At 41.9% G+C, this 16274-nt stretch overlaps 1 protein-coding gene across 1 annotated transcript in view; it reads left to right on the top strand.

Moving 5' to 3' along the window:
- The window catches only part of LOC116330303 (mitogen-activated protein kinase kinase kinase 7-like), a 44303-nt gene that overhangs the window by 5040 nt on the left and 22989 nt on the right, over nucleotides 1-16274 (top strand). Inside the window, exons 5-7 of the mRNA XM_031752571.2 lie at nucleotides 956-1094; nucleotides 1629-1753; nucleotides 4192-4320. Of these exons, the coding sequence (XP_031608431.1) occupies nucleotides 956-1094; nucleotides 1629-1753; nucleotides 4192-4320 (393 nt within the window). The remainder of the gene's footprint in view (nucleotides 1-955; nucleotides 1095-1628; nucleotides 1754-4191; nucleotides 4321-16274) is intronic.

The following is a 16274-nucleotide window of genomic DNA, read 5'->3' as shown; positions in this document are numbered from 1 at the left end:
ATCTTCTTTGTTAATCTTCACAGTGTACTACCTAAGACAAAAATGGATGTCATAAAGCACCCTGAGTGTTCAGATAGCGTAGAAAAGTGCTCTATAAGAACCAGTCCATTTACCATTTGGCATGTTTATATGTTAAAATTAAAAGTCTGAATTGCCCTGTTACATAAAGTATTCAAAACATACAAGGTTTTCTTATCAATGATTCTCTTAGCTTGTTTGACCTTTCTTTTGTCTCTCATTTATAGGAACCATTGGGTTACTTGTTTGACCATGACTGGTCATTCCTAATTATTGTCTAGTTTGGCTGGGTAACAAGATCTAGAAACTAGACTGACAAGCTAGATTGGGTTTCAGACTTATTCCATTTTAAGATAATAGAGGCTACTATGCTCCGGGACACCTTCAGTGTTGCAAAAACATTTTTGGTATCCTTTCCCAGATCTGTGCCTTGATACAGTCCAAAGTTTAGAATCCTACAGCTCTCTTAGTGTTATGGCTTGGTTTTATCTTGCATAACATATAACATAACAACATATATAATAAAATATAACATCAGTGAAAGCTGTTTGAGACTTTACAGAAAGCTGTATGGCTTTCCTCATCGTCTTCATTGAATTCAAATAGACACAGGTATCTTTGAATGCGGTTGCAGAAGCATCTTAACGATTATTGACAAATGTACGATATTCCAATTATGCTGGTTCTAACAGTGTCTGAATATTCGTGGGATATTTTAGTATATTTAAAAAACTGTTTAATTATTTAGTAAAGCACAATGTTACAACAATGTAAGTAGTTAATTGTCAAATAAGTCTGGAAGCTACCATACCGTACCATTCACCCTCATTACTGATTAATTTCAATGCATTTGAAATAGCAGAAAAATGACAGTGTCACATTATTGTGCTTATTGATATAATCATTATTTCTTTTCATCTCTGCTTCTCACTCAAAGTTCTGCATGGTGCAGAGCCACAGCCCTACTATACAGCATCCCATGCAATGAGCTGGTGTCTGCAGTGTGCCCAGGGAGTTGCCTATCTACATGCTATGAAGCCAAAGGCTTTAATTCATAGGGACCTCAAACCACCAAAGTAAGATTCTCAATGATACAGATAATGATAAACAGTGCAGAGATTTAAGAACACTCAAAACCTTTGTGGTGGCATTTTGGAACGTGTTTTTTTTTTTTTTTTTTTTTCCCCCACGGGTTTAAAAAGTATTTCTGTTATGATTTAACTAAAGTATTAATCGCTCTTGCTGTTACCTGCTGATCGGTCTGTTGCTGCTGACCAACATAGTATAGTAACTATGGGATAGATTGTCATGAAATTTTGCCCACATATTTATTTTGCCATGATCATTTATTGATTTATTTCCTGAAATTTGGCATCTTGAAGCTGACATTTGTAATACCAATTGAAGGAACAGAAGACTGTAAGACTGTTAGATTGCCATGAAATGTCATGCACACATTCACGCTCCACAGAGCATAATCATCTAACTTTTCTTCTAAGTGATATCATATTGATGATATTATTTTGATCAGTTTTGATGACATATACCAGAATATACATTTTAGATTAACATTTTTTGAAGGTCTTAAACCCCTGTCTGTACTGTTCCAGTCTACTGCTTGTGGCTCGTGGTACTGTGCTGAAGATATGCGACTTTGGAACAGCTTGTGATATTCAGACCTACATGACCAATAATAAAGGAAGTGCAGCCTGGATGGCACCAGAAGTATTTGAAGGTCAGCCATGAACAATAGATATTAATTAAATCTTTGTTTGTCACAATGAGTACCTAGATTTGTGTCGCTGACATTATTGTTGATATTGTTGATAACACTATGATTTTTCCATTTGACGATCTGGCTAGATGGAAATCTCTACCTATATCACTCATGGGAAGGGTCGCTTCAATAAAAATGATGGTCTTGCCAAGAATCAATTATTTATTTAAACATATACCTATTTATACATATACCTTGTATAATCCAAGAAAATCGGGTATTTTTAATTCAATTCAATTCAATTAGATTTTATTTATATAGCGCCAAATCACAACAACAGTCGCCTCAAGGCGCTTTATATAAGGCTTTAACCCTCATGTGTTCCTTAAATGAACACACAAAAGATGAAAGTAAACAGGAGTACTGGGAGGCTAAGTATACTGCCAAGAGAGAGGTGGAAAAGGCTTATAGTGAATTGTTTGAGATGCTGGACACTAAGGAGGGAGAAAAGAACTTGTATCGATTGTTTAGGCAGAGAGCTCAAGCTGGAAAGGATGTGCAGCAGGTTAGAGTGATTAAGGATAGAAATAGAAATGTATTTACAAGTAAGACATCCGCCCATGTTTTTCCTGCAAGGTATTTGCTGTCACTACTACATTGGAGCCATTGTCATGGACAGCAACCACAATTTTGCTCAGAGAAATCAAAGAAATTTCCACAGTCTTCTCAATCCAAGCAGCAATGGTTGGCCCATTGTGTCCTTCACGTGACGTTTTTCTGAGGCAATAATAAACCTAACCCTGTAAAGTGACAAATGATATACCTCTGTGGCAGCACTGATCCAGACTTTAGCTGTCATGGTAATGTTGTTCTTCACTGATTTATCAGCATCTTTAATGACCAAACAGCCACTTCACAAACGCATGGCACAACATAGCCACGGGAAAAGACTCAGCAGTCCATCTGACAAAGGTCACTCTTTCGAGGATGCCAATGTTCACATTTTGGACAGAGAAGACAGATGGTTTGAAAGAGGAGTAAAAGAGGCCATTTATTTCCACTGTGAGCGACCATCTTTGAACAGAGGCGGTGGCTTACGACACCAACTGTCTGCCATCTATAATCCAGTTTTGAGATCCCTTCCCAGATGCCTTAACATCCACTCACACCCTGGGCCATCTGACTTCGGGAAATCATATGATAGGGTGGGGCTAGGTTTCGCAATGAGCTCACCCGAAACCTTGGCTGATTGTGACCTACACCCGTTTTCACACCTTGGCCCATGTGATTAGGTAGAGGATCATTAGGGGTCCTTTTGTCCCTCTTAGGGGAACACTCCCACAAGGTTTAAATCTGGGACTCTCCACCATTTGACCTTAGAACTGAAGAAGCTTCTCGGATGAGAGGTGAAACGTCTTCAAGTCACTTAAAAAGTCCAGACGCTTTTCTTTCCAAGCTCCTTAGACTACAATGACCTGGATGACTGAGAACCTTCACAGACAGCATCTTTAATCTTACTAAGAGCAGCTTCATACTTTCCCTCCACAAGCTGTGTAGAAATAACTTCTGGAAGGTAAACCAGTGTTGATCTGCTCAAAACCCACCTCTTCAATCTTAGACTCATGATCTCATGCTGGTCTCATGTTGTTATATACCTCATTAAGGATGTTCAAATCTTGATTATGGAGCTGCCAGGATGGAGGAAAAGAGGCAGACTACAAAGAAAATTCAGAGATGTATTGAAGGCAGACAGGTAGAAGATTGGTGTGACAGTAGAGGCAGATGGAGGCAGATACTCTAAAGGAATCAGCAACAAAAGATAAGATGAACACACAAAAATTTAATTTCATTTAATTTAATAAATTAATTTTTTTAATGAAGTATTTGCTGCACTTCTCTTGTCCCAAATTTTGTAAGCCTTATTCCTAAACGGATTAAATTAATTTTTCATCTTAAAATTCTACAAAGAATATCCCAAAAACCCAATGTGGAAAAAGTTACTGTGAAATTCTTTATCAGGTGTATCCTGTTTCCACTGATCATTTGTCAGATGTTTCTCCAGTATTATTGGTGTCCAATTGTGAAAAATTCAGTTGATTGGATGTGATTTAGAAAGGCACCCACCTATCTATATAAGGTCCCATAGTTGACCGAGCAATGAAGTCCAATGTATTGTCTGTTGATCTTACCAGGAGAAATTAAGCCGGGAAGCCAAAGGGTAGTGGTTTTAAAATGTATGAGAAACCCAGGAAAGATCAGAGTGTTGGCAAGTGTTGAATAAGGACTACACTTGGTGTCAATTAATTAACTATGACACCAGGGATATATACACTTATTTAGTACAACTGCACAAGTTTGTTACTGTGAACTACCTACTGACCATCACTTTTAACCTGTATTTTGCGGGCTATGACTTTCAGATTCTTTTAAATATGGTTTTGGTTTATATTCTTCAGGCAGTAACTACAGTGAAAAGTGTGATGTGTTCAGCTGGGGGATTATCCTGTGGGAGGTCATCACACGCAAGAAACCCTTTGACGAGATTGGTGGTTCTGCATTTTGCATAATGTGGGCTGTCCATAGAGGTGAGTAGATTCTATTAGTTAGTGAGGACCTTAACAGAGTGCAAAAAAGAAGTCCTCACTCACCTTGGGGGTAGTCTTTATCCTTCAGGCTCGGGTCCTCTATAAGAGGCCTGGGACCTCGAGGGTCCTGTGCAGCATCTTTGCTGTTCCTAGGACTGCACTCCTCTGGACAGACATCTCGGACACTGTTCCTGGGACCTGCTGTAGTCACTCGCCAGCTTGGGGGTCACTGCCCCGAACGCTTCAATTACCACTGGGACCACTGTTGCCTTCACCCTCCAGAGCTTCTCAAGCTCTTCTCTCAGGTGTGTGTGTTTGTGTGTGTCTGTGTGAGATCAAAGTAGCATGGAGAGAAGTTAGCCAACTATCGAAGTTACAGAAAGGTGTGATGTAGAAGGTGCCTAAGAAGTACAGCATGCGGTCTATACCTGAGGCCTTGGAAACTGCCAAGCAAAGACTCATAGCCTTTAAGCCAGGTGCTTGAAGAGGTACAGTGGCTTGCAAAAGTATTCGGCCCCCTTGAACTTTTCCACATTTTGTCACATTACAGCCACAAACATGAATCAATTTTATTGGAATTCCACGTGAAAGACCAATACAAAGTGGTGTACACGTGAGAAGTGGAACGAAAATCATACATGATTCCAAACATTTTTTACAAATAAATAACTGCAAAGTGGGGTGTGCGTAATTATTCAGCCCCCTGAGTCAATACTTTGTAGAACCACCTTTTGCACCTTTTGCTGCAATTACAGCTGCCAGTCTTTTAGGGTATGTCTCTACCAGCTTTGCACATCTAGCGACTGAAATTCTTGCCCATTCTTCTTTGCAAAACAGCTCCAGCTCAGTCAGATTAGATGGACAGCGTTTGTGAACAGCAGTTTTCAGATCTTGCCACAGATTCTCGATTGGATTTAGACACCAGACAGGTCAGGGATAAAGTTACTGAGAAATTTAAAGCAGGCTTAGGCTACAAAAAGATTTCCCAAGCCTTGAACATCCCACGGAGCACTGTTCAAGCCATCATTCAGAAATGGAAGGAGTATGGCACAACTGTAAACCTACCAAGACAAGGCCGTCCACCTAAACTCACAGGCCGAACAAGGAGAGCGCTGATCAGAAATGCAGCCAAGAGGCCCATGGTGACTCTGGACGAGCTGCAGAGATCTGCAGCTCAGGTGGGGGAATCTGTCCATAGGACAACTATTAGTCGTGCACTGCACAAAGTTGGCCTTTATGGAAGAGTGGCAAGAAGAAAGCCATTGTTAACAGAAAACCATAAGAAGTCCCATTTGCAGTTTGCCACAAGCCATGTGGGGGACACAGCAAACATGTGGAAGAAGGTGCTCTGGTCAGATGAGACCAAAATGGAACCTTTTGGCCAAAATGCAAAACACTATGTGTGGCGGAAAACTAACACTGCATGATAGGTTTGTAGCATAAACCTATTCGCTGGAACGTTCAGGACAATTTCCTACACAGCAAAAACAAGACACAAGTAGGCAAAGTTCTTTGTAGTACTCATGCATGAGGGAGACCTGCCTGGAGCCAAGTGTCGTTCCACCCACTTGACCTCCGTCAGACTCTCAGCCAGGTTCCCCAAAGCACTCCTTTTATTGTGGTTACATGAATATGCATAGGTTCATTAACATATGACATCTTATATAGGTATGCATGTGAACAAAGAATACACTGTGTGTGTGTGTGTGTGTGTGTGTGTGTGTGTGTGTGTGTGTGTGTGTGTGTGTGTGTGTGTGTGTGTGTGTGTATGGGGTCAAGATGTAACCCCAGGAAGACTCCCCAAAGCTGGTGCCAGGAGTCTAGCGGTATATCTGAACAAAAGGCTCTTACACTCAAACAGATATACGTGTGTTTGCTATACCATATATCAGCAAGAGAAGATACGACCTCTCCTAGGAGACGTGTGATCTATGCCAGAACACTCTGAAGAGGAGTGAACACACTCCCCTCTTCATGTTACACAGAGTTGTTACAGACCTCCTAGGATGAGACATTCTTTCAATCTACAAATGATTATATACTTCTAAGCATATATGAGTAAATATTTCTAAGCATAAATGACAATCACAATACAAATATAACATTTCCCCCCTTTTGGCAATTATGCTAGAAAAGTCCCCAGTTATGATCACCTCATGCCTGACAGTGTCAATGCAACCATTTTTACACTCAGCATGTGTAAACGTACACAGTTTGACAAATATATTAGCAGTTATCCAAGTTCTCATTAATCTCATTCAATGGTAACCTGCATCCTACAAGCAAACAAATGAATTGTTAATGGTCAAAAGAGAAATTAACATTTTCAAAAACACTCCAGCTTGGTTGTGCTCCTCCGCAAGACATGTAAATCACACGTCTCTCTGCAGAGTGGTTTAAGTTCTGCAGGGCGTCATAAATGTGTCTTCCAGTTGTTTCCATCACTGTTCATAGGACCAGAGTCCAAATGTATGTAGAATAGACATTCAAACATACCAGTTGAGTTTGTTGTTTGTCAACATGGGTCTCAGCTATCTTGAAAGCTGCAGACCTCTTCAGCACTCTAGTTTTATGGCCTCTACCAACCCCCATCACCTCACTTCAGGCCTCTGTCCTGTGGGGGATATTTATGACTCCTCCATTGTCCATCCTCTGCAAGAAAACCCTCTGTGGAAAGGGTGTTGGATCCAGTTATCTTACTGCTGTTATGATCCCAGCAGTCTTCAGATTGTCATCATATGCACAGTACAGTGACACAGCATTAGGTGATGTTCATAGGAAACTGCTGTCATCACCACCATAGCTTCTGGCTCCTGTGCTTCTCACAGAATCATGATGCCATCCTCGAACTCCGCCTGCGTTGTCGATGGAGCTTGGCACGCTCCCCTCATCCTTCAGGTGCCCGTCTGTTGTCCACAATCTCCTCTGTTGGCCTCTGGAAAGCCCCCTTGGCACAGCTCTCATTCCAACGCAGCTTCGTGGTCCTTGCTGTGGCTGTGGAATCTGATCTCATGGGCCCCAACCAGCTCGACCTTTGACCTCAACCACTGCCCGGACTGTCCGCTATGCCTGGAATGGGTTGCTTCTCACTGGGCCTCCGAAGATTTCTCAGGAGATTCTAGGAGGAAAAACTCCTAGTTGGAAAGCATGTCAATCATCATCAAACCACATTCTTTAGTTCAGTGAGCTTCATTTATGGACCATCAAAGCCTCATCTGAACACAGATGCACCACTTGCATAAGTTTAATACCTGTTGACTAACTGTTAATCACACAAAAATCACAAAAACATAGTTCAGAAAACATAGAAAACATAGTTTAGAAAACATAGAAAACATAGTTTCATCTAACTCTGTAATTCTGGACCCCTCCTCTTGACGCATGGACACTCCCATGAGTCAACTCATCAAACCTAGATTCCTGTCTGAAAGAAAAAGGTTAGCCAGATCATGTCCCAGGCAACATCAGGGCATCTCCCCCTCTGGAGCAGCACCACCCCGGACCTATAACCCTGCAATAAAAGCTGTTAGTGTGTTTTGAAAACCTAGCTCTGCCAGGAGCCTGCATATACACCATCATGGCCTGGAAAACAAGACCTGGAAGTAAAATCAACCTTCACACTTATAAACAATTGTATCATTAGAGTAATAAAGCATTCAGCATCAACAGGACAAGTATCATGTGCAGGTTTTCTCAAATCAGTAAACTACAATCATTGCCATAATTTGCCTCAGACATGGATCATCCCATGTACTCAGTTAGCATTAATGTAATCGGTGACTTCCCTTAAGCAAAGTCACTCCATGTATTTAACACTAGGAGCTCAGTAGTGGCCAGCTAATGAGCCCCATATCAAACTATTCCACAAACACTGCATCTCTTAGTTGCTTTCTCATGTTACTTGTCCGTTTCTGCTGAATCCTCTACATGCACTCTTAGACAAACAAACATTAGCAACACACATGGACAATCCTGGAGGTCAGGCACAAGTTGACAGGTTCCAGAGGTGCTGTAAAAAGACCATAAAGTTAGCCATCCATAGCTGTGGAAAGAAGTGACACTAGTTTCAACACAGGAAATGTCTCACATGTTATTCACATCGTCAAAGTAACCTTTAACATTTCCCCTACAACACAGTGTAGCAGCATCACCACTCATAACCTGTAAACACAGTTTTCTTCACACATAAACCCAGAAATCCTGTAGTAGAAAAACATCTATCCTGGTATAAATCACATAATCAAATCACATGAAGAACTGTAATGCTGTAGAAAAGTTAGCGCTGCGCAGGTGTATACACACTTTCTCACAGTTACCTCTGTGAGCAACACAAGGTAGTGAATAAGACCCCTGATAGATGCACAGACACAGAGAGTGGCATTTAAAAAGTTAAATCGTCACGCAACCTCGATGTTGTCATCTTTCCGCTCCTGTAAAAAGAAACACACATAGATTCATCTGCACCTTTGTCAGGTGGGGGTTAACTTCGCACAGTGATGTCAGTCAGTCTGTCAGCTTCTGTCCGCTTTTACCAGTCAGTTTTATTTTCTCTCACTCACTCATTCATTCATGCATTCATTCATTCTTTCTTTGCTAATAGTGGAAATTATCGTCGCATTTTCATTTCCACTTCTCAGCAAAATGACGTCATTTCAAAAAGAAAAGAAGAACTTTATATTGGATTATCTCGCTTAATCCTTTTTTGGGTAGGGACCTATTTTCTAATTGTCCCATATAAGTGGCTTTCTCCAGAGCCCGTTGTAATCTTTTGGAGAAACTCACTTGCAACAATTTTCTCGACGCGTCGTATAGCGCTTCAGTTCTAATCGTGCAGATCTGCTCAAACAGAGATCATCAAACAAAACTTTCAGTGCACTGTGAAAGTATCAAAATAAAAAGGCCTCGTTCAGTCATGACACACGCTCCTCATCTCAGGAGGGTAAATCATACCATTAGCATGATTTATCATACCATCATACTAATTGGCAGGCTCAATTTCACAACAAAAGAAAAAATCATCAGCTAGATAAACCCCAACCCAACCATCAGCCGCACAACACACAACATAAGCTTCATGTCTCATTAGCTATGAATTTTAATCCCCAGGACTGTACTTTTTACTCATTTAGGCCACAAATTTTATTTAGTTTTCCTTTTTCCCCCTCATCATAAAACATGTGACATGTTGTCATGCATTTCACAAAAGAAGTTTGTTCTCATGTATTCAGAGTTGTGTATCTGGGTGCAGGATTCACTCGCACATCACAACAGGAAACTCAGTGTTTTAGAGTCTCCACTCCAACACATCCCATTCACACGTGCTAGAATTCAGTCACTTTTCATTAATCTAAGAACCATCAACCAATTTGCATATCAGCTATTAACCCACCAAGTTGACAGGACAACAGAAATGCATGTTCAAAATATTATCACAAAAATAGAATTTCCCTCATACGGTAAATTACTTGTGCTGCATCAATCAGGCAGAAAGCATCTCCCAATTTACTATATTAACAACTAAATTTATTGTCTCATCACTGGTTGGTCAAACCAGAATCTTTTTTTCCCACAAAAATTAAACTGTTGTCCTGCAACATAGTTAGTTAATTGTCAGCATTGGATAAATTCAGCATTTGATAACAAGTGTCTGTTAAATTTACACTATTTTAGCACTGATGAGAGATAACAAGCTGATTTTCATTGCATGTGTGTTTGTGTTATTAGGCAGGTTTAATCGATGTGTCTGGAGCTGCATCTCCAGCAGGGCATGTTCTTAAAGCTGCCTTTCCTACACACTTCTCTGCTATTAATTGGTCATCATTTTTTTTCTAACTAATGTGCTATGAGTCCACTGATCTTTGCATCACTTCTCATCACACTAAGTGACTTGGACAAGATGATAAACAGACTCACATGCTTAAGATGCTGTCTACTCTTCATGGGCTCTCTTGTGTTTGTGTTAGTAGGGTTAATGCATATTCTGCTTGTGTGTGTGATTTTTGTATACGTTTCTTTTTGCAGCGGTTCAGATTCCTTCACAATTTTCCTACTTAAACAGTCAGTTTTCTTTTCCCCAGGTTTGCTAACCCAAATTTTGATTTCCCACATTAAACAACAGCTTTCCTCTGTGTCCTTACTTACTCTCACTCTGTTGTCCTCTCCCACTTCGACAGTCCAATAGCCGGCAGTTCTTCTTCAGCTTTGTCCTGTGTTCCACTGTCTCTTCTTGCCATTTTACTCCGAAAGTGGCAAATGTCAACCTCCAACAGTCTCCTCAGTTCTCCTCAAAAGTCCTTTTCACAAGCACAGTGAAGTTGCAGCTTGTTGGAAACACAGTGCCATTCATCCAATCAGGATGATGGTTTGCTTTTCTTCTCCACTGCTGTTTGTCCACACTGCTGCTGCTTGCTGGGTCTCTTTGCTCAGGATTTGCTGCTGTCTCTGTATCTGCCATGTTATTGCTCTTTGGAACTGCATTCCTTGTCTTCAGGGAGGAGTGAGAGCTTGATTGTGAGGTTGAGGGACACATGGAGCTGTAAATAAGTTAGCCAGAAACTTGGCCTGAACGTTTCCAATGATGTTAAACTATAACTTTCTTCCAACTGCTGCATGTGGAAAATTGGTCCAGGTCTGCTTTAATCTGAAAGTGACAAAACTAAGACATTTTCATTATTATTATCACTGCTTAACCAACACACAGAACTCTCCTTTCTTAAAAGCAGAAAATGAGATTGTAGTTGTTCTTGGCTAATAAACACAAAACCTTTTTCCTATGATTTTTCATCTACAATGTAGATTCTGTCTCCTTTTTACTCTTTTTTTCTTTACACTAGCTGGTGACCTGCAGAATCACCGCTCTCACAATTGGAGATAATTACTTTTACACAGCGCACACACACACTGCGACGTCAGGCACATTCACACTCACTTTTTTCATCTGCATAAATAAATCATATGGCTGATGATATGTGCCATGGTGATCCATAAATATGATCACAAGTTTATTTAATTATTTTTCAACCCAACAAAACAAATAAACAAAAACATGATGCTGATGCTATGAACACTCTACACACATGAATCAAGATCCAGGAAAACTGCTGCGCATCTGAAAGAAGAAGCTGAACTCACGGATACGCTACATACTCGAGTTATCATAGTTCTCTTCCCCTCTCTTTGATGAGTTCTCAGCCAGCTCCTGATCTGATAATGTGTAGCTTGCTCATCAGCTCAGAAGAGACCGCAACACAACCTCACACAGTGGTTGCGTGCTTTGCCCACAGTGGCAAAGACTTACATTTTCATATTCAACTCAGCTTCTCCATCATGTAGTTTTCAGCTGTTTCACACAGGGTTCAGCATAATAGTTGTTTTCATAGGTGTGCTCTATATCTCAACAATGGCTCATATTAGGATGACAGTTTTCAAACAGGTCAAGTGCCTCTATGCACTTCATTAGTTAAAATATTTGCCTATTTTACTTCATCTCATATGTCATTGTACTGTATTTGAGCAACCTTAAGCTTAATGCAGATTACTTTTAACACTTATCCACCTCAATCAAATCTGTGGTCTGGAGCACGGCTGTTGTTGATCAGAGCAAGCTAAAAAAAATAATCTAAACATGTGTGTGTATTGGCAGTTTTGATGGGTACTAATCATTTATTACAGGTGGGGTTACTCAGGCTTGCGCTTAGGACACTCTCTAGCATAGTGACCCCTTTCTCTACATGCATAGCATTTCTCCTTCCTTCTGTCGCGTTCCCACCTAAATCCCCGCGGGCCTTCACCTCTCTTTTTTCTGCCCCTATTCAGCCCTCTTCCAGTCTGTCCCTGGAAAATGATTTTATCTGCTAGGGAAGTGGCGACTGCAGAGTTTTGTGACTTCTTTTTGTTATTTTTAATGACTTCCTGCGCATGGTGGGCACAGTTCATACATACTCGGTCATAAAGCATGTCAGAGTTACGATTAACATTTTGTTTCTTAATGAAATCAGCAATGGGTGGGTGAAAGCCATTCACCAGAGCATAGCTTAACTGCTGCTGATGTGGGCTGGCCTTCTCTGCACGCTCTTCAAGGCTGCTGTGTTTTCTGACAACTTCTAACATTTGACATTCTCCAACGACTGGTTTACGGTGATTACAGTTATGAGCATATAAATACCTCGCACTGCCGGGAGTAAATCCTTGCATGAATGTGTCGTCTCCCTGTGAGGCAGTCTTACTTGCTCGGGAACCCATGATAACAACAACAACCGTGTCACAGACCGCGCCTGCTCCGCAGTCATTCACACAACAACAACAACAACAACAACAACAACAACAACAACAACAACAACAACAACAACAACAACAACAACAACAACAACAACAACAACAACAACACAAAATAGGCCTATAATTTTCCCCAGCCTGCGCGACCCCGCACGGCTTAGGCCCGCGTCAACCCGCGCGGCCGCACTCAATTAAGGAGCCGTCGCTCTCTTTTTTTTATAAGCCTGCGTCTAACCGCACGGCTAAGGTCCGCGTGAACCCGCGCAGCTACAGTAATCTCTTAGTCGTTCTCTTTGAACTTACTTGGTGTTGCTTATTGCGTGCAGCATCAGTCCCGTCAGATCCTGTCAATCGTCATCCATCGAGGAGAAAAACAGGCGGCTAATCCACCGCCCGATGGCGAATTCTCACGTCTCGGTCTTTGCTGCAGGACCTCTATAAGTCCTGGCTGGCGTCTTTTCGGTGTGTCTCTTTTTCCCCTCGGTGAATGTCAATTCCAAGGATCCGGCTCTCGAAGGACCAATTAATGATAGGTTTGTAGCATAAACCTATTCGCTGGAACGTTCAGCACAATTTGCTACACAGCAAAAACAAGACACAAGTAGGCAAAGTTCTTTGTAGTACTCATGCATGAGGGAGACCTGCCTGGAGCCAAGTGTCGTTCCACCCACTTGACCTCCGTCAGACTCTCAGCCAGGTTCCCCAAAGCACTCCTTTTATTGTGGTTACATGAATATGCATAGGTTCAACATATGACATCTTATATAGGTATGCATGTGAACAAAGAATACACTGTGTGTGCGTGTGTGTGTGTATCTGTGTGTGTATGGGGTCAAGATGTAACCCCAGGTAGACTCCCCAAAGCTGGTGCCAGGAGTCTAGCGGTATATCTGAACAAAAGGCTCTTACACTCAAACAGATATACGTATGTTTGCTATACCATATATCAGCAAGAGAAGATACGACCTCTCCTAGGAGACGTGTGATCTATGCCAGAACACTCTGAAGAGGAGTGAACACACTCCCCTCTTCATGTTACACAGAGTTGTTACAGACCTCCTAGGATGAGACATTCTTTCAATCTACAAATGATTATATACTTCTAAGCATATATGAGTAAATATTTCTAAGCATAAATGACAATCACAATACAAATCTAACACTGCACATCACTCTGAACACACCATCCCCACTGTCAAATATGGTGGTGGCAGCATCATGCTCTGGGGTGCTTCTCTTCAGCAGGGACAGGGAAGCTGGTCAGAGTTGATGGGAAGATGGATGGAGCCAAATACAGGGCAATCTTGGAAGAAAACCTCTTGGAGTCTGCAAAAGACTTGAGACTGGGGCGGAGGTTCAGCGTCCAGCAGGACAACGACCCTAAACATAAAGCCAGGGCAACAATGGAATGGTTTAAAACAAAACATATCCATGTGTTAGAATGGCCCAGTCAAAGTCCAGATCTAAATCCAATCGAGAATCTGTGGCAAGATCTGAAAACTGCTGTTCACAAACGCTGTCCATCTAATCTGACTGAGCTGGAGCTGTTTTGCAAAGAAGAATGGGGAAGGATTTCAGTCTGTAGATGTGCAAAGCTGGTAGAGACATACCCTAAAAGACTGGCAGCTGTAATTGCAGCAAAAGGTGGTTCTACAAAGTATTGACTCAGGGGGCTGAATAATTACGCACACCCCACTTTGCAGTTATTTATTTGTAAAAAATGTTTGAAATCATGTATGATTTTCGTTCCACTTCTCATGTGTACACCACTTTGTATTGGTCTTTCACGTGGAATTCCAATAAAATTGATTCATGTTTGTGGCTGTAATGTGACAAAATGTGGGAAAGTTCAAGGGGGCCGAATACTTTTGCAAGCCACTGTATACCAGAGAAATAGAAGCAGGAGAATAAACCAGCTGTTCTCCACAGAACAATGCAAGGTGTACTCTCAGTGGCATGGACCAGCATGACAACAGCAACACCAAGGCTGGAGATGGAGCAATACTGGAAGAGCATATGGGAGAAGGATGCAACCCATAATGTCAATGCTCAGTGGCTAGTGGATCTAAGAGCAGACCACAGCTACCTCACTGAACAGGGTCCAGTAATCATCACAGTGACAGATATCCAAGGGTCTCTAAAGGTTCTCCGCTAGGCCCTGACATGGTTCACGCCTACTGGCTGAAGAAGCTGACTGGACTCCATGAGCGCCTGGCAGTACAGATGACCCAGCTGCTAGTCAATGAGAAACACCTAAAATGGCTAACCGAAGGCCGGACAGTCCTGATCCCCAAGGACCCCCAGAAGGAATCTGTCCCATCCAACTACCGGCCAATAACCTGCCTCAGTACCACATGATTGCTCCTGTCAGGCATCATAGCAGCTAAGTTGAACACACACTGCTCAATACATGAGCAGTGCACAGAAAGGAATTGAAATAACAGAGGAGTCAAACACCAGCTACTGATAGATGGAGCAGTCGCCTGAGACTGGAAGACTAGGCTGACCAACCTGTGCACTGCCTGGATTGATTACAAGAAGGCTTATGACTCGATGGCCCACACATGGATCCTGGAATGCCTAGAATTGTACAATATCGGATGGTTTCCGGTTCCGGTTCTGTCAAGATGGCCACATAGAGACACCAGTCCTCCGATAAAGAAAGCAATATATCCTGCAAATTGAGACATAAAACCTGTTCGATGGTAAAGACACTCCAAAAGCAGGATTGCAATGGAAACATGGGAAAAAAGTAAGAAAAACCTAACGAAACTGAACGAAAAGGATGATGATTTACGGAGTCTGCTGGGCGATAACTATGCTAAGGACAACACGAGGCAGACACCCAGTGAACCCACTAGGGTAAATATGGAGATAATTCTGCAAGAAATTCAAGAATTCCGAAAAGAGAACAGCACTCAGCTGGAAGACATAAAAGTCGAAATTCATAAGACTAACAGGAGAATCGATGAGGTGGAAAACCGCATTGAAGCAGCAGAAACCAGAGTTCAAACACTGGAACAGGTGTTGAAATATGTGCTCAAAACTCAAGCTCAACACAATGAGAAACTCAGGGACCAGGTGGGGAGAGCCAGGAGAGATAATTTAAGGATATATAATGTCCCAGAAAATGAAGAGGGAGATTCGATGATAAATTTTGTGGAGAAACTTATCAGAGAAAACCTGGACATCCCATTGGGCACTGAGCTACACATTGAAAGGGCACACAGAGTGCTTACCTCCAAACCTACCACCTCTGAGCGACCCAGATCGATTGTGATCAAATTTCACCATTACAAAACAAAAGAGGATATTCTACGTAAAGCATGGATTAAGAAGGACATAATGATAAAAAATCGGAGGATTTATTTTGACCATGATTATCCAACAGCGATACTGAATAAACGAAAAGAATACAACGAAGTGAAGCGGGCGCTGAAGGAGAAGAAAATTCACTTCCAGACATCGTATCCGGCCAGGCTTCGGGTTTTCTACGAAGAGGGGACAAGGCTTTATCACTCAGCCGAAGAGGCCACAAAAGATCTGAAGGACCGCGGTTTCCCAGTCAGAGTCACCCCCCCCAGTGGATCATATGGAACAGCTGATTCAGCAAGCATGGGGCACTGCGGGAGAAAGGGAGACAACACGACCCAGGGTGGCAGCTATTAGAGACAAGCTTC

Source organism: Oreochromis aureus, linkage group 19, assembly GCF_013358895.1.
Source record: "Oreochromis aureus strain Israel breed Guangdong linkage group 19, ZZ_aureus, whole genome shotgun sequence".
NCBI classification, from domain to species: domain Eukaryota; kingdom Metazoa; phylum Chordata; class Actinopteri; order Cichliformes; family Cichlidae; genus Oreochromis; species Oreochromis aureus.
The sequence above is the reverse complement of the archived record's forward strand: the minus strand, read 5'-3'. Positions and strand labels throughout refer to the sequence as shown.